This window comes from Hoplias malabaricus, chromosome Y (genome assembly GCF_029633855.1).
Source record: "Hoplias malabaricus isolate fHopMal1 chromosome Y, fHopMal1.hap1, whole genome shotgun sequence".
In the NCBI taxonomy this organism is placed as follows: Eukaryota; Metazoa; Chordata; class Actinopteri; order Characiformes; family Erythrinidae; genus Hoplias; species Hoplias malabaricus.
The window spans coordinates 68486211-68511069 of record NC_089820.1 but is presented as its reverse complement, the minus strand read 5'-3'; the positions used below and the strand labels follow the sequence as shown (position 1 = coordinate 68511069).

General features: G+C 39.7%; 2 protein-coding genes across 3 annotated transcripts; both read right to left on the bottom strand.

Moving 5' to 3' along the window:
• Positions 1–4708: 4708 nt before the first annotated feature.
• LOC136679299 (rhomboid-related protein 2-like) lies at positions 4709–13493 on the bottom strand. 2 transcript variants are annotated; one of them, XM_066657746.1, is made up of 8 exons: positions 13129–13493; positions 11232–11454; positions 9863–10011; positions 8908–9020; positions 7664–7764; positions 6949–7009; positions 6800–6861; positions 4709–6404 (listed from the first exon to the last, which is right to left on the bottom strand). In XM_066657746.1, exons 2-8 carry the CDS (start codon positions 11448–11450, stop codon positions 6222–6224), a joined length of 888 nt encoding a protein of 295 aa, XP_066513843.1. In that variant the 5' UTR covers positions 11451–11454; positions 13129–13493; the 3' UTR covers positions 4709–6221. The 2 variants fall into 2 exon arrangements, with proteins under 2 accessions (XP_066513843.1, XP_066513844.1); XM_066657747.1 differs by having other exon boundaries at positions 13132–13493.
• A 1969-nt stretch (positions 13494–15462) lies between these two features.
• LOC136678290 (akirin-1B-like) lies at positions 15463–24393 on the bottom strand. Its single transcript, XM_066656289.1, has 5 exons — positions 24037–24393; positions 18796–18942; positions 18401–18535; positions 17202–17273; positions 15463–15965 (listed from the first exon to the last, which is right to left on the bottom strand). The coding sequence occupies exons 1-5, from the start codon at positions 24233–24235 to the stop codon at positions 15955–15957; spliced, it is 564 nt and encodes a 187-aa protein (XP_066512386.1). The 5' UTR covers positions 24236–24393; the 3' UTR covers positions 15463–15954.
• Positions 24394–24859: the final 466 nt, after the last annotated feature.

The window sequence follows — 24859 nt, the reverse complement described above, 5'->3', positions numbered from 1 at the left end:
TGCCAGTGCCTATATATTAGCAATGATATGCAAGTATCTTGTTGCTGATATCACTCTCACTCTGAAGACTTAAATAAAACCAAAAGAAAAAAGATGTCACATACCTTAAACAAAGGAATACAAACTGAAGCGAGCCATTGCAGCGGGGACAGTACGCTCCGCTCTTCTACATGATTAAAGACAAGCTACTGCAGTATTCCTGGGAGCTGAATGTGCCCAAACTAAAAAGGAAACTGCTCATGGCTTGTCTTATAGCTCAGCAGAAAAATCAATCCACTGTGCTGTCACTGACCCACGACCTGGGAGTGAGGGCATGTGTTTTGATGTGGGCGTGGCTAGTTATAGAGACCTGACCTCAGTGGGCGTGGTCATGGGCTTTTATAAACATGACTGATGAAACTGGCATCACTGGAAAAAACAAGTCATGAATATTCATGAATGCAAAAATACAAAATGGATTGTTAAAGGAGCACTAGGTAAGATTTGGTTTGCTATTTCTGGTCCTGGGCTCACCCTACAGTTGCAGAGTGTCTTTTACAGCACTGTCTTGAAATCAAGGGGGAGGGGGTGGTTTCCTACTACCCCTCCACCTCCCTCCAGAATTACATAGTGCAGTTTCTGTAGTGCTGAGCCAAGGGTGGCAACAATAGAGGCTTTTTTCTCCCTATTACAGGGCAATTTCAGCATCACAATCATTTTGAAGCTGTAATTTTAGGGTAAAAATACTACTTAGTGTTAAATTAAATACAGAAATATTCAGAAATTCATTCTTGACCTAAATAACAGCCTTCTAATTTACAAATGTTGATTTCTTGCTAACAGCGTCTGCAATTTAGCCGGGTAAAGTTGGTAACATTATTACCTGTTCATCAACAGATGAGGGCTGGAATCCCCTTCTGGGCAACACTTTATAAATAAGAGTCCTTGGGCAAGACGCCTAACCCTACATCCCTACATATTTGGGTTTATTCTGAGAGGATGTGGAAAGTTGGATCATTTTTTATTTATTTACAGAGCCATACTCTTAAAAATCATTGGGCATGGTCTGAACTCTAATGACCTCTCTCTTTGTTTTGTGATTGTGTTGCTGACGGGCAGATGTTGGAAAGGACGCGGCCAGGTCACAATCCATCACACTGTGTACACTGTGATAAAGCTCCATTACGAACCTCAGCTTGTTCTCCCTTCAGAGAGAGAGGAGATGTGTATGAACCTGAATGAATACTCTACAGATTCGGGATGATTCTTTATGGTTTGGACACACACACACACACACACTTGCACGTGTCTCATGCCTGTTTCAGCACACACCCTCCAGCTGCTCGTTTGATTATCTATAAGTAGTTTTAATGGAGCTCTAGAGCTCTAAAGTTATCCACACAAAGACGAGCACTTTATAACACACACCAAAGCTCAGCACTTCTCTTAAATAGTTGATGAGTGGCCACTATGTGTTAATCCTGTTTATTTATTTATTTTTTATTTATTCGTTGTCTGTAGCTCTTATTCAGCCCAAGGTTGTGGTGTGTCCAGGGCCTTCCCAAGGTGGGGATACGCCCTGGAGGGGGCGCCGGACACTTTTGAGTCACCAATCCAACTACCAATGTGTATTAAACATTATCAATAACTCACTCTCTACGTCTGCCAGCTTTTTACATGTTTGCATGTACACACATACTCAGAGAGAGACTGAGAAAGAGAGAGAGTGAGAGAGAGAGAGTGTGAGAGCTTGAGAGAGTGAGAGTGTGAGAGAGAGAGAGTGAGAATGAGTGAGTGAGAGAGAATGAGAATGAGTGAGTGAGAGTGGGTGAATGAGAGAGAGAGAGAGTGAGAGAGAGAGTGTGAGAGCTTGAGAGAGTGAGAGAGAATGAGAATGAGTGAATGAGTGAGTGAGAGAGAGAGAGAGAGAGAGAGAGAGAGTGTGAGAGAGAGAGAGAGAGAGTGAGAATGACTGAGTGAGTGAGAGAGAGTGAGAGAGAATGAGAATGAGTGAGTGAGAGTGAGTGAGAGAGAGAAAGAGAGAGAGAGAGAGAGTGAGAGAGAGAGAGTGAGAGTGAGAGAGTGAGAATGACTGAGTGAGTGAGAGAGAGTGTGTGTGAGAGTGAGTGAGTGAGTGAGAGGGAGCTCCTGTTTCGTCATCTACTTCGCCTAATCTGGTAGATGGAGCTGTATAGAGTTTGAATCATGAGCTGTGTTGTAGCGTTAAAGCTTCTGTCTGTTACTAAACTCCCCCAATAAACCTTTCTTCAAGAAATTAAGAAATTATTGTTTAAAAATCATCAAAACCACACAGACGTTATAATAAATTAAAAACTGTAAGTAAGAACAGTTTCCTGGACCCAGTGCATCGTGCCTAACACACTGAACATTAAACTCCCTCCAAAAAATACAGGCAACACTAGCATTCCAAATGTATTGTTGTGATTACATTGTTAAATAAATATAATTCCACTGTGTTGATCTTACATTGATTCCTTTATTTTACACCTAAATATGCATTAATAAAAGCCTGAGTCTCAACAAGGAACAAAGCCATTTACTGCAGCTTTTACTTGTGTGATTAATTAATTATGTTTTTAATCAAAGATTAAATAATTAGTCCTGGATCACCACTCAGTGTAACAACAAAGGTGTTAGATAACTCCAGAGAATACAGTTCCACTTCTTTACATTGTTCAAAGTTGGAAGGATTTACACCCCACACTAAGTCTGACCTAATGGTGCTTTTCTCCTGCGTGGTACCTACTCTATTTCTCCGGGTACTCCTTTAGTACCCACTCACTCATGGTACCAGAGTAGAGACTGAATCATGATGTGTAAACCTTGCAGAGCACTGATTTTTCAGAAAACGGTCATACAGCACAAACTAGGCGTTTTTTAAACTCTCCAGCTACAGCAGAGATCACACTGGCTTTTATCCGACTCACAACAGCAGCTCAGTAAATTACACCCAGGTCTTTGAAAAGGTTCAAAAATTCCCTGCATTGTTGGCTGAGGAGAGAGTGGAGCGAGAGCTGGATTACACTGTTGTGATGGTCTCCAAAGCCTGCGGTTACTGTTAGAGAGAGTGTTTTGCATCATCACTGACTACATTTCAGGGAGTAGCATGGTAGTGGAAGCCAACCAGGTTATGACTGACAGTAGAGGGTATGGCAGGATACAGAAGGTTTCCTAGAAGAGTAGATGTTGTTAGAGGAACAAACTCCTGATTAATAACAGAAGAAATGCTGGGTGTCCACAAACTTTAGTCCATGCAAAAGTAGAGACTGAATTTTCAGCCTGAAGCTGACGGTGGCGTTTTGTTTTTCTTTGTTAAATGCTGCTCTTCCTACGAGCAATGGCGGTTGTGGTTTTGTTTTGTGATCGATGGGTCGTGTCCGATTTCATACCCTGCTGCGTCCACCTCGCTGTAATTAAGCCTCAGCCTGTTGTAGCCATATTTTATTCCATTTACAAGAAATCAATGCTGCGGCCCGATGCTCTCTTTAACAGTGTCTGGTTGCTGTCGGGGTTCACGTCAGGAAATGGTTTGAAACACAGCCCTCTATTATTCAATCTAGTGGGGTTTAGTGAAGGACTGATCGAGCTCTCTGCTACATTGCAGCTCATATTTTGAAGCATACACATATTCGGCTCCAGGCTGAGGACAAATAGAAAACACACACATATATTCATTCATTCATTATCTGTAACCCTTATCCAGTTCAGGGTCACGGTGGGTCCAGAGCCGACCTGGAATCACTGGGCGCAAGGTGGGAATACACCCTGCAGGGGGCGCACTCAATACATATTCTCACATTGTAATTACATCTGTTTAAACACTCTTTAAATACACAGCTCTTCTGTGGTGGAAGAATGTATGTTAATCTTACATTTTTAAACACTGTTTTGTATAATTTGTGAACCAAAGCTGGTCCATAAAGTTTCTTTGTGATATTTAGATGCAGTTTTGGTGTTGTTCCATTTTAACCGAAGAAATAAAAAAAAAACAGCATTATCATCTGCAACTGTTTTCTGTGAGTCATTCTGAGCCATGGCTACTACACAGACCCAGGGCCTGTGTTATGTTTCTCATTCGTTATCTAATAAAAATGGATCGAAGGATAAAACACCCCTACATTTAGATTAAGCCTGAATTGATTTGTTCAGGTCAAAACCTCGGAAAGCCCCGCCTCTTTGACTGGTTCCCATCAGGTCACGGTCAATACACTTGTATGTGTGTGTGTTTAAACCTGCTGTTTATGTATTAGGACCAGGAAAGGGAACACCAGAATCAGAGCAGGACACAATGGCCCACACTCACTTTCACAGTATGTCAAAACTTTATAGACACCACTTTTCAGCTTTGAATTAAACTGCTGTGTACAACACATTTGGTGTGAGCTGGAGTTGCAGAACTATCCAGCCTCGGTATTCAATTTCTCATGGCTGAATACAATCAAATTATCACAGAAATGTGCCAACATTTAGAAGCTGCGACTGCTGTAAAAGGGGAGTAAACCCTGGAAGAAATATTGAATGAGCAAGTGTCCACAATTTTTTGGCCATATACTGTATAAAAATGGATGATAATATTGACATCATTTGATACATTTAATTTTAATTAATTAGGTAAATGTATTAATTGGGGGCTGTAAAACTAGAATATATCACTAATGGAGACAAAAAATATATTTAAATAATATTCTAAAAATTCTTTAATACATTTTCCAATGGTAAAAACAGTATGACAAATGTTATTACACACAGCATCGCTTCACAATTTCATATCAATCACAATTTAAAACACCACACTTCCATCTTAGTCTGGTTTATATAAAAAAATAGAAAAAAAATCCTTGACCCTTTATTCTTCTAACTGCTGCCCTCTGCTGTTCAGAACGACCTCTTTCTCTTTCTTTTTACCGTTGTGTGAACATATCACGGGTCAAATCTGTGAATATTAATTCTACAAGCACCCATATTTGGCATTTCAACACACTATGCCTTTAAGGCAAATATGTACAGGAGCTCTTTTCTGATTGTTGATTGGCTGCCCTCTGTTTAGTTTTATTTAAAGCTGCACTAGGTAAGATTTGGCATTTTTGCACCTGGGCTTCTACTACAACTGAAGAGTGTATTTCACGTTTATAGCACTGTCCTGATAGCAAGGGGAAGTGGGATACATAGAGCAGGTTCTGCAGTGCTGATTTCAGAGAAGCAATGACAGAGGCTCTATTCTCCCATCTCTGTATATTTCTGCATCAGTGGAGCATCACAAAGGTTTTGAAGCTGTATATTTAATGTAACAATACAACCAAAGCTGTCCTATCTGAGTCCATGTTGCCAGATCTCACAATAATATGCTTTAAAAGCAGGATTGTCAATTTATTGCCTTTTTTATTGTTATTGTTATTATTCCACTAGAATAATAGGTCAAGTAAAAGTAGCCTGGAAAGCTATGATTCTGGCAGCTGTGTGATAACAGCGCCCCTGTGTGGAGTAACTTCTACCTGCTAAATGCAAGTGAAATTAAACATTACATGTTACACAAAGTGTGTTAAAAGCTTCAATAAACCCTGTTTACCACTGTCTGAATATCCCTGTCAATACCCAAATAAAATTAATGCTAAATGAAAAAGCATTTATAAACTGTCCACCACAGTTCACCTGAGTCAACAGCTATTAGCCTTTGGGGAAAGACTAAATGCTGTAATTCTAATACAATTTTACAAACCCTTAACCCTGAAAAGCCTATGTGTAGTTTACAGAGTACAATACAAATGGCATCAATAGATAGAAAAACATTTGGACCATTTATACCGACATCAAAAAACATCAAAGCACCTGCTAAGCTATAAGTTGTGTGTATTACTCTTTGTTGAGGTATCTGTTAGTGTCTGAGCACTAAACACAGTAGAGGCCCTACTTTATATTAAGTGTCTGTAACAAATAATGTGACACAGATAGGATCGGACATAAATCAGCACCGGTTTTTACTTTTATATAAAAGGTATGTATTAATTATTAAGCTCTGCTTCTGTAATTACAGAAAAAAAACTTAAGATGATACATATGTGACTTTACAATTACATGTGCTACTGCAATCCATCTGTAAAAGCGAATACATCACCCGTAGATATGTTGCTGTTGCATGTGTTGTTCGAGTTTATTTACACGATTATTAAAAGACACTTAATATAAAGTGGAACTAGGTTTTATTGATGACCTGAGTATCTTCTTTAACGAGGAGCCGGAGAGAGGAAGACGTTGAAGAAAACAGCGAAGAGCAGAAAGACGATGTACCCAACGATGCAGAACCAGAAGCGTGGATCTTTCAGAAGTTTCTGGTTGTAGTTACTGAAGAAGACGTAGCCGATGGTCATCCCTGCAATTCCTCCCCCAATGTGAGCCACGAAAGAGACCTGGAGCAGAAGGATTTCTCACTTAAAAGTGAAGTAAAACCATAAGTAACTTTCCAAAAACAAACATAGCTTCTCAAACCAACTATTAAAACTACCCTAATGGTCTGGAAGTGTCAGATTCTGTACTAAACCTGCTTTAAACATGGCTACACCCGTGTGGGAGGGCCGCTCTATGGAGCCTAAACTGATTCAGTGAGGGACTACAAGTTTGATAATCAGTGGTGGCTAAATGCTTTTCTGCTCCTGAAGCCCATCCAGCATCAATCATCACAGAGAGAATTCGACACTGAACATGAATAGAGGACGTGATAATGAGGATAAAAGAGATTCTTTTTCTCATTCAAATAGCTGGACTTCAAAGGGGTTAAATGCCACCAGGTATAGCTCCCACTCACCTTTAATCCAGCCTCATCCGACAGAAACCTTCTGTACAGGGCAAAGCCCACATCTGTTCCCACTGAAACAACAGCAGTTATTATTAGGATAAATAAACTATGAAGAAGTGGAAAAAAAGAACTGTTTCAGAACAGATGTATAAACAAACCGATGAGGACGATCACCAAGATCCGGAAAATTCCCAGCAGAGGAAGCATCTCCTTGAAGTTCTGTTCGAAAGGGTCGGGGAGACAGGGCAGAGGGACAGAGAGAGGGGGAGAATGTACGAGTGAGTGCCACAACTAATCACTTTATTTAGTTTAGATCACTGTGATTAATTTGATCTTTAAAGAAAAGATTAAAGCTACACTCTCCGCCCAAAAAAGGACAGTGGAGGTACATTATTGTTCCTAAAGCTACAAACAGTGTAGAGTATCTTTAAAGGTGCAGCAGTGGTGTTAAAGTCCAGTTGTGTTCCCTAAAGGTTCATTACATTCTCTTCTCCAGAAGGAGAGGGGGATCTCTGTAATCTTTCAATACACAACTGTGGAGAATAAAAGAACACAATAAAAGTCCTGCAGATGAAACGGGGCGAATGAAATAAACTGAACTTTAAAGCGTATAATTATGGCGTGTAACTAAAGGCACTGATTATGCACCTTGAGGGTACCACAGTTCCCGTCAACCCTCGCCTAATATGATGCCAACCCAGTACTGCAAAGTCAACTGAGATATAATAAGTTAATTAAGCTTTGAGAGTTTACCGTTGGCACGGTGACCAAGCTTTAATTTTAAAAGCCATTTAAACGCCCCACTATGGCAACTTACAGTTACAAAAATATCATTAATGATTTGTCTTGTGTGCTACTTTGTTTACATCTTACCACCACAGCGTTCATGAAGTATCCCCCAATGAGAGCGTACACTCCACCAGAGGCTCCCACCAGAGCACTGTACGGGTCAAATATGGAACTGGCCAAAGAGCCTGGGTCAAACAAACAAACAAGAAAAAATTACAAATAACACATGAATACTTGTTCATATGGTGATCCAGTACAAAACTGATTGTAAACACACAATGTTCTACTCTAAGTACTACACTGTGATTTTATTGTAAACAGATACCGCTAAAAATCTAGTATAATAAAGTTAATGTCTCTAAAAGCCTGCAATATTCTACAATAAAAAAAATTATAAACAATTATTTGAGGGAAATAATCACACACCACAACTGCATCATTCTACCATCTTACACCTAAAAAGTTATTTTTATTTCACGCCTTATTTTTCCATAGTGTAGTACACTTTAGATTTTGGTCAACAGGGGGCGCCGTGCCCTGACTAAATTACAGGAGTCCGACAATGTAGTGTTCAATTCACTGTGATTAAATCTACACTTGCACTGTCCCAACGACTAAAACACTGAGAAAACCACAAATCCAAACAAAATAAAACCAAAGGTTTATGCAACAAAAGCTTTGTCACTTTTCACGTGTTCCATTAATGAAAAGAAAGAGAGAGAGAGAATTCTAACTTAAAAAGACAAAAAGCTGTCAAAGCAGCACAGAGAAGAGTCCGTGAATAAAGCGACAGTTACACAAACGCCCCACAGCTGCCTCTCATTTGCAAACCTCTGATTACAGTAAAGTACAGTGTATGGCGTTTAAAAAAAAAAAAAAAAAAGAAATGAAGTCTTGTCCCAGACCAAATGACTCCCTCTCAGTCAAAAACCTGAAGCTTAATCTATGGCCAGGACACTATTAAATGTTACACTACACTGTAGTCCACAGATATGTACAGTGTTCTGCTTTGGAACAGAAAAGGCGACTGTCACAGGGAAAGCTCCAGGATCATTCAGAAGATCGTTTATTCCACAGTTGTCCACATCAGACTGTAAAGCTACACACACTGCAGATTACTGGGCCCAAATTGCTCCACATTTATAGCTGTCAGACTGAAATGACCACAGTTATACACTGAAACTGTCCGCCAATATTTTCAAAAAATACATTACTTTCAGTTTTATCTAAAACTGAATAGAAGAGAAAAAGAGGGCCACAACAACGCACCAAAATCATGGACGTTACAATAATGAAAATAAGAATCAGTGATTAAACATGTCCCTCACCTGCGAGAACACCGCCCAGGTAGACCATCGCCACCTCAAAACCCTTGTGAACCAACTCCAGCGGGATTCCCAAAACCAGCTGGAGGACCAGGTTCCCCACAATGTGCTGAATCCTGGAGTAAACATTACAAACCACAGGTAAATACCTTCACTGAAGCCAGGGTCGTTATTAGCAGAGCTAGCATGGAGTTTGCTAACAGTTACAGTAGTGTGCAAAAGTCTTAGGCACCTAAGATGATTATTATTAATAGTATTATGTGACATAATTCCTCATGTCAATAAGCCGGGTGCTTGTATATAGTTTTATATAATTACAACAAGTACAATACAGTAAAGTGATTTCTTTTTTCTAAAAAGCAGTAGCTGTGTTGTGAGCGAGTGAAGAACAAAGTGTTTCTAGATATTCTCCTGATCGTATGGATTTGTTAAACCAACAGCACCCTTGATTTAACATAATGAAGTGTTTATTAACCTCTGAATTAAGATTCTGAAAACCTTTGCACAGTACTCACCGAACACGTTAAAGGTAAAATAAGTCATTTTCTCCATTTTTTTTGTTCATATTATGAAGCAGCCATTTTACAAACACAAGTGGCCTGGGTGTGACAGAGATTTGAAACATGGGGGCTGCCCACGTAGGGGGTGTGGGCAGGCACTACGCAGCACAAACCGGTTCATTTGAGGAAAAATAAGCAATTTGATTCTTTATCTCGTGTGTGCGAGTGTGTGTGTGTCTCTGTTTGGGTGTGTGTGTGTGTGTGTCTCTCTGTTTGGGTGTTACTAGTAATAAAAAATATATACCGCATTCATGAATACTTTTTTCTACTTTCTGATGGCAAAAAACACTGTACCACACCTTTAAGGCCTCCACAAGTATTTGTCTTTTCTGCTTATTTCAGCTAAAGTATTCTGAAATAAGTGTTTACCCAGGGATGAGCTGTAAATGTGTTCTTACCCTGCGTGTGCGAACATGTAGGATATAAAGCGCCACGCCTCCTGTCTTTGGCCTGGTTTGTAGGTGAGGGGACTGTCCCAAATCCCTTGATCCAGTGTTATCCACTGTTTCTGAGGCTTCCACACAGCGTAGTAAATAAAAACCGCCAGCTGTCAGGAGTTGAAACACATTAATATTGAATTAAAGTTTGTATACGCTGCTGCAGCTTTAGATACACACCACACACACCCAGTAAGTCCATCAGTCTTTCTGAAATGAAGGGTATTAATATTAATAATAATATTAATGTGATCCCCTTTACAACAGTAACAGCCTCTACTCTTCTGGTAAGAGACTTGGACTAGACTTATACTAGAACACAAACATTAATGTTTCCATGGTTACTTCTCTATCCCAGCTCATCCCAAATGTATTGGATAGAGCTCCTTCAAGCACAACCCAAACCCTGTAGCTGACTCTCGGCATTGTGCATGGTGACCTCAGGCTCATGTGCAGCTGCTTCAGTGTCCCACTCTACAGTTTTATACAGTTGCTATTAAATAAATCTGTATGTATCTCCATTTTGCCTTTTTTGTTTGTTTACTACATCATTGACTTCCAAAATTTATTATTTTTTTTTTTTGGAGATACATTTTTTTTTTGACAGCGACGATATATTTCCTTTAAGGCAGCATTTCCAATGAGTCCAAATTCCACCTCTGACTGGAATCCTCCTCCAGACCGTTTCCCCACTTCTTGCCTTGAATCAGAAGCTATTTTCAGAAAGTGGAGCAGTCTGTGGTTGGGTTTTAAAGAAACCCTTCTGGAAACATGAATCTGTTCATTTAAAACCCTCCTCAGAAGCAGGAAAAACACTCTGCTGCTGACGCACAAGAAAATCTCAGTGCTTTTTCATAAGGAAACCTCCAAACTAAACACACTGCTCCTAGCCCAAACACCGCACACACACTCACACACTTCTACTGCGAAACGCTCCAAGACATAGGTCTATGGGCGATACAAAACATGTTCACAAAGTTCTTTGCACAAAATCACTCGCCCATAAAGAGATATCACCAGCTCTATCACCAGTTTCAGTCCCTTTCAGAACGAGCCGTTTAAGGGCTCTGCCACTTTTATGCAAATAACCTGTTGCTGGCCACACCCCACCCACTTGTAAAACCAGCAGATCTTCAGCTAATCTAGTGGGTGGGGCTGTAGTGGGGGTTGGTTCTGTGCAACCCTAGGGAGCTTATAGCTCTCTGACACTTGACTTTGAACATGGTGAGCATAGGCTCATGTGCAGCTGCTCCAGAGCATCACACTCCATTCAGTGCTTTTCTAAGGAGGTTATAGTGCAATCTGGATTTAGTGTAATGACCCTCCCCACCTCTCCTAAGCTGATGAGGATGATGAAGATGGGAGGTGGTAAGCAGTTGGCTCTTTCCAAATACGTTTCTCGAAGATCTTCCGGGAGCATCCACCTGGAGACGTGGAAGTGAAAAATGTCACAGCATCCTTTGTCCTCTTCCTCTTTTTTATTCTTCTCCTCCTCTTCATCTCTGTTCACCGGGAAACCTGCCTCTTCATCAGGATCGACGTTCCGCATCTCACTGAATAAAAAAAGAAAAAACACCAGGAATTAGGTTCAGTGTAAAAAAGGGCCACAGCGAAAAAAGGGAGCTATAACAACCGCACAACGCCCTGGTTCTGACCCCAAAACTGTCCCCATCAGATAAACATCATCTAAAGCTTTCACCTGTGAGAGAGATGAGGACATCAAGTTCCACTCTTACTTCAGACCACATCCACAGAAAGTGCAACCAACTCCTAAGACTGAACATATGGTTCAAACAGACTAACAGCGGTTAGAAAATGCTAAATTATGCAATGCTTTGCCATACTCCCAAAGCACTTTGCATTCTTTGGTGGTGCTTCAGGCGACTCTCTAATGTTCCAACAGGCAGCTTCCACATGGACGAGGTGCATTCACCACTCATCAATTATTAGGCAGAGAGTCAGTGACCAGCACTGGCCACAGAGGTTGGTTTTGCCAGACATTCTATGGACATCGCCATTGGTTCAGTACAGTGTCCCTGTCACTGCACTAAGGCATTGGGATCCCCATAGTTCACAGGGAATGGCCGCTTAATGTCCCCATCAATACCACAGCAGCCACCCAAGCTTTTCTCAATGGTCTCCCATTCAGTACTGGCCTGGCCCACACTGCTTAGTTTCAGTTGATTTGCATTTTCTGTTTTTCAGGTGCAATGACAGCCAAGGTAGTTTTAAGCACACACACACACACACATTTTACATCAATGTAACCTCAACAATTAATACATAGATTCATTTCTAAATAAGCTTTCCATTAGCATTCTCTTCTTCATTTTATAACATCTGTTTGAACTGTGTTTTCAGTCTAAGTTCAGTCTGAGGAGTTTGTTGTACTTTCTGTGGATGTGTTCAAACCTGATTTCCTCCTTTTTTCTGTTTATCGGGAGAGAGAGAGAGAGAGAGAGAGAGAGAGAGAGAGAGAGAGAGAGAGAGAGAGAGAGAGAGAGAGAGAGAAACCAATGTCTTGCACGATTGTTATTAATTTGTATCTACAGATTTAGAAAGTCATTTATTTTCCTTTGGTCAGATTTTATATAAAACATTTTGCCAAGTTACCAACAAGTGGCCAATAACTCCTTTTAATCATGTCCTCCAGTGCTGAAACTAATGAATGTGGCTCTATCTTAATCTAGCCAGGAAATGCAGAGTGAGATTCTGTAAAAGCTCAATGCTGCTCCTTTGGGATTTTCCGGCTCAGTTCATAAACAACACAGCATCCTGTTCACTCTGCATTCAGCATTCCATAAGAAACACTCTTAAACACATCACAAATACGACAGAACCTTTAATCAAGTTCACTTCGGCTTCAGTGAAAAGTTTCTTAAGCAGAAGATTATTTTTTATGATCATTTCGTTTACTGGGCTTTTTTAAGGTTTGAGAATGAATTGTTAATTACTAGTTAACGCTTAGAGGATATTCACTTTGAATATGGGGTAAAAAGGTCCTCCCAGAAGTCAACAGCTGCAGTGTTTTACTAAAACCTTTCTCCTAAAACACTGTAAACAGTCACTGTAAAGATCAGGAATATTTAGTAAAACGAGGAAAGCCAGAGAAATAAATAACAGATTTTTTTAAGGTTCTAGATCCAAAATAAACAGGGCTTTTTTTCTCCAAAATCCAAAGCAAAGGCAACACCTCAGAAGGAAGTTGAAAGATGTCTTTGACTCACCACCTTTTTCTTTTCCTATTCCTTTCTTCAAGAACAAGTTGGAAAGCTGGAGTTCTTCTTCCAAGAAAACTTTACTCCAAACTTTACTCGGTCCTTAAAAGCTCTCAGAAAGTTAACCGTGCGGTGGAGGTGTGTGTGTGTGTGAAAGAAAGAGAGATGAACAACACCCACTCCGTGTTTAGCGATAAACTGCAGCCTGTGCTTTTTCCTCTCCCGCTCTTCCTTCCTCTGCGGACGCACGAGCGTTTGTAAAATACTGCGATAGCAACAACAGAAGAAGAGCGTTCATATGGAAAATGCTTCGGCGGCTGCTAAAATCTAATGTTTACATCGTTCAGAAACTTCAACCGCCATCTTCCCCTCTACCTGCGCTTCCGAATGCCGGCACACCTGAGCGAAGTGACGTCACACAGGGCGGGAAAAACCTGAAAAAGATAGTGGTGGTGGTGGAGGGGGAAAATTGCTACAGAACAGGATTTCTCAATGCAGAATGTGACTTTAACTGCAAGTCAGATATATGTAAATAGTGCAGTCTTCAAATCTGGGCTTTAGATTACTCTTAGCCCATTGGGGTTGGATTTCTCATTTCAGCCAGATAACGAAAAAGACTGCAGTGATATCAGAGTTCCGCTGATGGACTTTAGGTAAATGTAGGGCATCATACACTTCCAGAAGTGTTCAACAATCATAGTCACTGTCCAATTAAAACAGGCATCTACCAAAATAGCAATTTACAGAAGGGAAACTCTTCTTAACTTTCAATGGAAGTCAAAGTAAAAAGACTTTATTCAGAGGAATTTTCGAGAAATATTAAGATTCATGTTTTAAATCGGACAGCGATGATACAGCATCAACCACAGCAAACTCTTCTGTGCTATAAAACTGAAGCTCCTTATTCCGCAGCTTTTTTTTTTTCCTCAAGCCCTTTCAGTGCCACCTTAAATGTTGCAGTAGCCTCAGTTATTAGAATATAACTGATTCACAGTTTAACGTACCGCACTTGTCATAATACATTAAAACTACAATAAACAAAGTTTTAAAGGTGAAAACACTGAAATCTGTGGATTATTTCAGAACAAGAACTGGATTTACTCTAATTTCTATTTGCTGTATTTGCTCCTGGGTTCCCCCTACAGTTGTAGAGTCATATTCACTTTTGCAGCACTGTCCTGAAGTAAAGGGGAGAGGAAGCAAAGAGCTTCAAAGTTTCAAAGTGCAATTTCTGCAGTGCTGAGCCCAGAGTAGCAACAGCAGAGGCTTTATTCCCCTTAGTACGGGTCAGTGGAGCCATCACACTGATTTTGAATCTGTAATTTTAATCTGAATTCCACTGATTTAAGGATTACCCATTGATCACAAGGACTTCATCTTTTATAATCTCACCACACTCAATGTATACTATTCATTATATACAAGTGTTTCCTCTATTATAGTTTTAACGCTGAAATCCAAAAGGCACTGCGTCTTAGTCCAAGACTAGGATCAACTGCAAGGTTGAGCTTTCAAACTAATACGTTGTTTTTGCCAGACGAGTCCAGTAGAGGGCAGTAGAGTCAAACAAAAGACTACCAGGTTGGGATCCACAACAGTCAATTCAAATCAGGAGACAAATATACCCTAATCCGCCATAACATTTAAACCACCCCATTGTTCCTACACTCACTGGCCCTTTTTAACCCCATCTGACCACATGGGTACAATTTATACTTCTACAATTTCAGACAGCAATACAGCCATTATTGTCCATGATTTGTTAGCCTTATTTGACCATGTGATTAATGGCCAGGACCACCAAAAGACAGATTACTGGGCTGATAGACCATTCTTAGTGCTGTAGGGACAATGATGTGATGGTGATGCTGCACTGAGTTGGTATAAGTGGATCAGAAACAGCAGTGCTGCTAGAGATTTTAAAAGAGTGTCTAATCTATTAGACATGCCTAAGTTGTTGGTCTATCTTGTAAATGTAAAATCAGACAGTAGCTCATCTGTTGTGGTTTGTGTTGGCTGTCTTGTAGACCTGTATCTGTGGACATGTTTGGTTTGTGAACTATTGTCAGCACACACACACAAGCACAAGTGTGCCTTCACCCTACTAATACCAGTCCGTGTGGGTCCTGAGCATTAAAGAACAGGGTGAAGGGGGACTAACAAAAGTATGCAGGGCAAAAGGTGGACAACAGTTTTTAACTATCGAACAACAAATTGTGATAAAATGGAAAATGTTTTAAGCATCAGGACTGTTTACTCTGTAATTACACATACATTTACATGAACGTGGACTTGAGTGAGAACAAGGAAATCAAGTTTTGAAACACCACTGGTTTATCACAGATCCTTTATTTCAAAAAAGGAGAAATTAAAAGAAAATGGAAAAAAAAATCCACAATCCTCAGGTAAAGTTTGGAAAAAAAGTGAGAGAGAGAGAGAAAGAGAGAGAGAGAGAGAAAGTGGTAGAGCTGCTGCAGCCCAGTGAGGGCAGGTTTGACAGAAACATTCAGACGTTTGAGCTGAGCTTTTTCTACAGCGGCGCGCAGTCCACAATCAGCTGCTGCTGCGTTTAGGTTTCAGAAAGAGAAGAGAGAGACATTTATCCAGAACGGATCTTATTATTTTACTCAGTTGTAGCTGGGCCTCCAGGAATAGAAGAGATGCAGAGGGGGATTAAATGTGGATAACCCATGGCACCAGAGCACTTTTTAAAAGGAGGGAAGGGCCTAAGAAAAGGTTTTTGAGGTCTTGAGGGGGTAGGGAGGGTGGTGGTGGTGAGGGGTGGTCGTGGTACTCCAGCAACCATGAGGGTGTCAGCTGGTATCCGTTTGAGGTTCAGGATACATCTGCAAAGAAAAAATAAATAAATCTTTATTTAAAATTACTGTTTAACTAAAGAATGATTTTTCCAATGACCAAAAAGCTCTATCCAGATGGGATTAAATTTCCATGGGGTCCTGGTGTAATTTTCTCTTTCACAGGGGGGTCCTCTGCAGTTTAATTCCTGAATCGACCATTTTCCTCAGAGAAAATTACAGGCTGAATTTCCTCACAGACCTCGGTGGTCGTCTGTTCATTTTAAATCCTGTCCCAATGCAAATCTCTTTTTTTATTCTATTTTCAAGAGCAGGGAAATGATACAAAAATGACAGTGATACTGAAGCAGTTTCACTGTGTGGGTGTTAAAAGGTGTAAAAACTCCACCTTCTCCTGGGACAGCAATTTCAGAAAAAGGCAAAAAATAATATCAATGAACCCTAAAATAGTGAGATAACGCATGCTGATGAAGGTAGTAATAATGGCAGCTGCAGGTATAGAGTGTTACTTTGGTAATCATATATAATATTTGAGAACAAGAACCCTGCTTGTGATGATGGAACACACGAGAACTGGAAACCCAGGCGACCTCTAGTTTTTCGTTGTCGTATGGATGCCAGAGTTTTATCTCAGTGGAGGCATGTCAAATATTTATTACGATGTTCCCCTGAAAAAAAATAATTCAATCAGAATGGAGCTTTATAAGAATTTAAATCATTTTTATTTTTAGAAATTCCAGTGAAGTTTGGAAGCCAAAGATATGAACATGTCACTCATGTGGGGGCTTGTGAATATTCTCTTCTACAAAGGGAGGGGGGGGGGGTGTGCAGAAAAAACTGGAACCACTGCTCTACATACACCCCAGATTCAACCACTGCAGCTGAGGACACACTTTTCCTGGTGTTGTGAAAACTCAGGAACCTGTATAGGCTAACCAACCCAAGCCATTTCTCAAAGAATCTGCAATAAAGCCTCTTTCTGCTGAGCTGTGGGCGTGAGGAGTTTACAAACAGCTCAGTTTTCAAGCCTGAAGAATCTCACTATTCCAGTCTCATTTAGGAGCTCATCCATATCATCAATGACAGTTTCCCTTAAGTAACAAAAACACACTCCTGGACCTAGACGCACTTCAAAAGCAATAAAGAGAGTGAGCAGTGAATATTGTAGTGAGATATGTACAAGCCTTTCATTTATCCCCATTGAAACGAATAGGGAAAACATCAGAATCAGGTTAATAATTGATTTTAACAACATAAGATACGTACAGCTGGCGGGCCTGGCTCCATACCGCCGCATGATCTGATCTTGTGTGAATTTCACAAATGATTCGTATTGTTCTGGAACAAACACATAATTAAGAGAGCCATATCAGTATTTTGGGAAATAATGGTGAAATTAGATTAATTCAAAAACATTAAATATACAAATGTAACAATTTATTTACAGTGTATGGACATTTATAAAAAATCAAATTTTTTCAGGTCAGAATTATAACACATCTTAATATTATTGAGAAGTTACAACCCCTTTTCCTAAAAGTGCGGACATTATAATACTTTAAGGTAAAATGCAATGATGTTCAGATAATTTCAAACCTATATTTCACTGAAAGTAGTACAAAGACAGTATTTCAATATTTTTCAAAATATTTAAGTATTTTTCTGTGAAAAAATATACATCCATTCTGTTTTTGATGCCAGCAACACATTTCAAAATTGTTGGGAAAGGGCTGTAAAAGATGGGTAAAGGTGTGTAATGCTACACAAACAAACATCTCACGACTAATTATGGTAATTAGCATCAGGTCAGTATCATCCCAGAGACGCTGAGTGTTTCAGAAATAAAGAGAGGGTTTCACCACTCTGCGAAAACTGAATGGACAAATAGTGCAACAACTAACATTTTTTCAAAATAAACATTTTTAAATCACCTATGGCACATAATAAAATTAAAGGATTCTTTGGAGAAATCGCCGTATGCGAAGCGTAGGGCCAAACACACAACAACACTAGACCTGAAGGCTGAGATCTCTGGGCCCTCAAACAACACTGCACCACATACAGACAGAACCCTTAAGGGGAGATGGGCTACCATCAAGATGACGTCTTTTTCAGGGAAGGCCTTCCTTATTTCAGTAAGACAATGCCAAACCACATTCTGCACGTATTTTAACATCATTGCTCTGACGTAAGGGAGTCTAGGTAATAAAGTTAAAAGCACACAGTTCAGATTTGCCACCCCAACATTGGGCACAACATGGAAAAATGATACTCAGAAAGAGCTTCACTATCAAGTCTATGGCAATACATCCCCTTTATCCCAAAAGCTTATGAGTGACGTTGAAGAGGTGATACAGCACGGTCAACCTGACCCTGTCCGAACCCATTTTGAAATGTGCTGGAGGCATCAAACTAAGAATGTGTGTTTATTGTTCAAAACATTACGCCAGTCTAGCCTTGTTTACCTGCCAGTTTCGTGTTGAGGATCTGCTCATACTCCTCACGGATTTTCTCTTCGTGATCTTTGAGGAGGCGCTCACACAGGTAGCCAACCTGGCGCAGCGTAAACGTGGGCTGGTCCTTCTTCAATGACGAGGCACCTGAGAAACAATGTCTTTAATGACTTTCTTTCAATGTTGACACTTTCTCAGCACTGCGCTTTAAAATCCCTGTTTGGAGCGTTTCTTCTTAGTTTTGTGAGGGTTTTTCTTTTTCGTTTTTACTGCTTACACAAAACTCTGCACAATTTCTAAACCTTAGTTGTGTCATGTAGGAAATCGTAAGAAGGGGAACCTATTTTCAGAACACTTTCGAAACACAGGGTGTATCCATTAGCGATCAGTAACATGACTTGACTGACCTGAGGGTGAGCTGGGAGAGGAGATGACGGGGCAGGAACTTGAACCCTCAGCAGCACCACATGCCTCCGCCTGGTTGAAGGCTCCTTCTAGTTGCCGCCGTCTTTGGTAGCGGCTGTACTCCTGCCGGATGTTCTGGAAGATCTGCTCTGTAGATTGCACAACCGGGGGGGAATAAAGTCAGAGGCATGAAACAAGGATTCCTAAAAATTGTATCTCAATTTAAAGCGTTACAGGAGGAGAACAATTGCTTACATTTAAACTTTATTATAAACTAGTATATGCTTTGGCCACTTTGACACCAATTTTTGGAACTATTTATAATACAGGTACATTTTTACATAATTATTAATGTGAACACATTTGTTCATATGCTCATATAAAAAGAAACTACCCACAACATCTTCTGAGAAATATCTTGAAACTGTCTAAAGTATGTGGCATCCATCACTGTATAACTGTCCATCACACTTAATACAAATCTGAATATTTATATTAAAAAAAGAAAGAAAATGGCAAGGACAAACATGTTAGGACCTTTGACCTAATATTGTGTTGCACAACCTTTAGAGGCAATCACTGAAAATCTATTTCTGTAGCTCTCAATAAGACTTTTGCATCCGTCAACAGGTAATTTGGCCCCCTCTTCCTGAGCAAACCTCTCTGTCTCAGATTTTAAGGCTGTTTCTTCCAGACTGCTCATTTATTTCCACAGATATGCATTAGGATTCAGATCAATGCTCATATAAAAGGCTAGTTCTCAATAGTCCAGTGTTTTGTTCTTAGCCATTCTTCAGCGCTTTTAGCTGTGTATTGTGGGTTAATATCCTGTTGGAGGATCCCATAACCTGAGACGGAGACATAGCTTACTGGCACTTGGCAGTATGTTTCACAACAGAATGTCTCGATATTCCAGATTTCATTTCGCCCTGAGCCCAAGCCAGACGCAGCCAAGCATCCCCAAAACATAACAGAGCCCCACGACACCTTTGGTGTGCTTTTGTTTGAAAGCATTTTTTTTGTGTGTGTGTGAACATACAGCTAAAAGGACTTGCCAAAAAAAGCTCCTGTTTTGTCTCCTCTGTCCAAAGAACATTCTTCCTGGTACATTGTGGCTTGTCAATACTCATTTCAGCAAAGTCCAGTCTCGCATTTTTTTTATGCGTTTCCTTCTACAGTGGGGCCTTTCTGGGTCTTCTGCCACAGAGCCCACAGTCTCAAGTGTATTAGCACATTAATTTGGGATACGGAGCCCACTAACCCACCATGTTCAGATGTGACACAGCTTGTGGGGCTGTGTGAACAGAACAAATCGAATTGAATCTCACTTTTTAAAAATCAGATTTGGGCCACATTTATATGTGGTATTGAGATCTGACCTATATCCAAACTGTGGCAATGCGACTCTGGACGGCCAGATCAGAATTCATGACTTTTACGTCACTCCGGTCGCTGAGAATGATCTCCGGACTACGATCCAAAGCATTTTTATTTTAATTTTATTTCAATTAACGTTTTTATAAAACAAACTGAAAAGCTTCATTCTAAACAGCTCAATATTAGTTTTACTTTTTTTCTTATGGGTATGAAGCTGCTTATATATGGATTTTGGAAAAATTAAAATAATTTTGATGATACATGGCTTCTCTTGGGAGACCGTGTTTTAGAGAGCGATCTGGAAAGTTTGTGCTTAGAATGAAAGTAACATGTTTGGACAGTGTTTATTTTTATATTCTCTTTTCTTAACATAGAACTCATTTGGAACATAAAGAGAACTTTTACGATAAAGCGCTACGCAATGAAAAATTTGGTCCCGTTCTTTGATATTTAGTTCTGGTCAGAGCCTGAAGCACTGTCCTTTTGTGCATACGGGTCAGTTTAGGAGCATGATCTGTTCCGAATGATGTCTGATATAGGTCATGTTATATTGAGAGTGTGAACAGCAGACCAAAATCAGATTTGGGCCACTTTTACCTGCTGTGTGAACGTAGGCAAATTGTGATATTTAAAAAATTCAGTTTCGTTGTGGGCCATCCACGTCAGAAAGCATGGGATAAAACAAGCCATTCTGATTTCACTCGCCTACTGACCTAATGGAAATCATTAGAATTGTTCCACCCCGTCATCCGAGTATCTCATTAGTACCTGCTTACGTTGAGCACAAAGGCAGAGTAAAACAAGACAGGACAAGAGCGGGACAAAGCAAAAACTTAGAAAATAAGATCTTCTACTTGCTTACTTCTCACTGCCGCATGCTTATAGTGGGGGTGGGGGGGAGCAATGGCTCAATTATCTTAAAGGAACATGCACTAAAACCACCTGTTCTGAACAGGGTTGTTTAGATAGGGCGATAAACAGTGCTGTGGAGCTTGATCCCTGTGGTATTTTGACAAAAGCATGTTACAGCAACTTCATGTGTAAACTTGTGGAGATGGGTATGTCAATTATAAACGCAATTAATTTTACTTAATTAGGCTAACAACTAGGAATTTTCTCCACCAAAAGCAGCATAAGAATTGTTTCAAATTTGAATGTTGAATTGAGTGCTGAGGTTATAAAAGATAAATTGGATTGCAGCTCCCATGCTTTGAAAATTACACGCCATCAAATTGCAATTTTGAAATGAAAACATGTAATAAATAAACAAACAAATAAATGAATTAGTGGAGATATTTTTTTAACTTCAGCAGAGCACACACTAGCAAAAACAGAACACCAAATTATTAGTTGAAATCATGAGAAAGTTGATATGAGACCCCATTATAAACACATAATCCTATGGAAGAACCATTACCAAGGCATCCATTCCTCTTTCCAATCATTTGAATCCCATTATTAACAAATACAAGGAAGATCTGTACAGGTAAATTATTCTTGAATTACAGAGTGTCATCACAGTCAGTCTGTAAACAAATGTAAAACAGCGGCATACTCAGAAACAACAAGATTAATCATCAATACCTGTCATTCTCAGCAAAAACACAGTCATCCATCATTGTGCTGAGTAAAGTAATATCATTATAGATTAAAGTGTTAACACGTACAGAAGCAGGTCACCTAGAGTAGCGTGGGAATGTTTAGGCCATTAAACACCTGCATCTGAACATGTACAACAAAGTCTTTCTAGGAAAGACTGTTCTTTTAGTGGTAACATACCCTGGCAGTTATTTCTATAAATATACAAGCACCTAATCTACCTACATAATAAATGCATGAATCCAAAACAATGTCATATAAAACATTTAATAACAGTAAATGTACCAACCACTCCGTACACACCCCTGCACTTTTATGTTTTGACAGATAATGGTTCACTATGGTCAGGCCGCAATTTTAGTAGTAGTCAAAAAGTTCTAACTGTCTTTAGCGAAACATGTGATCATTGTTATTGATCCTCTGGTCCCTAGGTCACAAGCCACAGCTTCCCAATCCCAAACGGGTGGGGTACCTGCATTTCAGAGCTACACAATCTCCCCTGCTTTCTCTAGAAACACTGACACAAAACTCAAAGAAACAAAGGACAGACCATACACCTGAGTATGGACATACAGTGAAATTCCCTTGCCCTTTAAGCTCACCTCTTTCTAGACGATATTAGGTTTGTTTCCAATGTTTGCAAAAACTTCAGTGAATATAGGTTAAAGTTTGCTTCAGTCTATAAAGCTTTACAGTTAAAAGGAACTAAAAAGCAAAAGTCGTCACAGGAACACTCCAGGAAAAAAATACATATATATAATTTTTAAAGCTTATTTTCTGATATTTCACTGAAATATAAAAACGCACAAATTAAATCCAGATTTCCAAAGTTGGGCTAATGTTAAACAGAGAAATAGAGAAGCCAATGTGTACGCAATGCTTATTAACCTCAACCTTAATGAGGTTAGAGGCTAGCTTTGTATTTGTTTATTTATTTATGTTTATTAAAATTCACCCCCTTTCCTCTGACATTTTATATTCGTTGTGTTTTATCTGTTGACGTGCCTCTGGCTTCGTTTTATGTCTCCTTTTATTTTTGCTTTTTAAAGTGCTTACATTGTTGTTAAACTTTTTAAAATGCCACCGTCTATAGCTAACCGTTAGCTTAGCACAGGTTAGCTTGTGTAGCCAATGCTTTGATTCGATTTTACATAGTTTTAATGAAGTTACAAAAGTGAATAACGTGATGGGTTACGTTAAATGAATAAATACGGGCTAGAAATGAGATTTGAATACGAAGAAACTGATCTCAGAAAGCTATTAACCTCAAACAAACAAAAGACGTTGTGACCACGTCTAACGAAACGGAACCGATTTATCAACGTAGTTTCAGGCAAAATAAACGCGTTTAACGATTAATAACATATACTGGGCATGGAAATTAGATCTGATTATCAGAGAAATAGGTAGTAAAAACGGTTTAACGTCTTCTAAGCTCAACAATATGGGGCCGATTTTGTATTAAATCCGTTGTTTCCCCTGAAATGGACTCCTCTTCGGGCTGTGGCTGCGCCTCCCATCACAATGTAAACGTTACTAACAGAAACTATAGCTACATTTAACGAACATAATCTCAATGTTACTATTAATCTAATGAAAATGTGTGTCATTTCTGTCCTAATTTAGAAACTGGCTGAGGTTTGGGACGCAATCTATTGCTACAATCTTTATATTTTACTCTGTGTTTTCTTAATGTAAAAAAAATGTCCCTACTGTAAAAATAATAATAAATAAAAAGTGCTTTCTGCTACATACAAAATTCCCCTTGTCTTACTTTAACAGTGTAACACAAAAGCGGTCAAAACGTGCTTATCTGCCAGTCCTTTGGTTGTGATTGTTTGCCACCACAACAGAACAACAGTACTCTATTAGTATTTTTATGTGTGTTTTGTTTAGTGTAGAGCTACTACTGGAATTCAATAAAATCAAATCTGGCCAGTGTGACTGAACAGCTGAAAAATGGATGAATTTAACAGGAAGAGAGGGAAGACAAACGGTTAACATAACACGATTTGTTAACATTACGTTAACGTTATTCCCTGGCCTCAGATGTTTTGTCGGGAATTGTGCTACTCCAAAAGACGTTCATCAGAACAATAAATTCAGCTGACCAGAAACAAAGCACGGATAATTATACGGAGAACTCAACTGTTAAGTTAGGGTTATTACTAACGCTACCCATGACCAGCGTTATACTACTGGGCCTCCTACCAGAAACAAAGGTAACACGAACCTTATTTATACCCAAAGAGACACGTCTCTCTTACCTGGTGTTAACCTGTGCTCCCCAGCACTAGGCTGGGAGGAACCGACGGGGGTACTCGGAGATTCTGTACCTCTGCACCTCTGCGGTGAAGGAGCGGCTGGGCTCCCCGGCAGCGGGTTGCACCTTCTCCGTTTCGGCGACTGCGGGCTGAGCAGGGCCTCAAACTCCATGGATCTTTTTAACGTAGCACCACAGGCCATGATTACTGAGCAGATTAATAAAACAAAATAACAGCAAAAACACCAAAGCGTTCTGATAATAAACAACCAAAATAACCCCCCAAAATATCCTGCGTTTTTCTCTCTCTGAGTCCGTAAGGCTTTTCTTTATCAGCGTACACTTTAGCCACCTCCCCCCTCCTACTCGCACGGGTTTGTATTTTCCAACTGCCAATCTTCAGCCAATGGGCCAATACGTCACAATGCCTGGATTGTACCATTTCGCCCAAATAGGGGAGTCACTATTTGTTATATTTCCTCACATCCGCTCATCAAAGATTTCTTCTTCTGAACCAAATTGTTTTAATAGGTAGTGTATTTCTTAGCTATCATACCGGGAAGGCCTTACGCTAAGGTAGAGGAATGCTGATGGCATTCAGCATTCAAATGACTTTGGTGAGGTCAGATTTTGGATGATTGGTTCTGAATTTACAAACTCATCAATGTATTGACGAAGACAATCACCTAAGAAAAAAAATAAATAAAAATAGCAGGTCCAGCGCTCTACTCACCTATCCAGCACAGAGCCTGATGCATCTCCTATTTGTAGTGTTTCTCTAAGGAATTTATACAACTTTTGTATATTTTAATGTAAATTGCTCATTG

Coding starts and splice junctions, on each gene's coding strand:
- LOC136679299 (XM_066657746.1), bottom strand. CDS start 11,450: ATGCGGAACGTCGATCCTGATGAAGAGGCAGGTTTCCCGGTGAACAGA. Junction 7,765..8,907: donor CCTGGGCGGTGTTCTCGCAG/GTGAGGGACATG, acceptor TGTTTGACCCAG/GCTCTTTGGCCAGTTCCATA. Junction 6,405..6,799: donor CGGATGAGGCTGGATTAAAG/GTGAGTGGGAGC, acceptor CTTCTGCTCCAG/GTCTCTTTCGTGGCTCACAT.
- LOC136678290 (XM_066656289.1), bottom strand. CDS start 24,235: ATGGCCTGTGGTGCTACGTTAAAAAGATCCATGGAGTTTGAGGCCCTG. Junction 18,943..24,036: donor GGAGCACAGGTTAACACCAG/GTAAGAGAGACG, acceptor TGCAATCTACAG/AGCAGATCTTCCAGAACATC. Junction 18,536..18,795: donor CTCTCCCAGCTCACCCTCAG/GTCAGTCAAGTC, acceptor ATTGTTTCTCAG/GTGCCTCGTCATTGAAGAAG.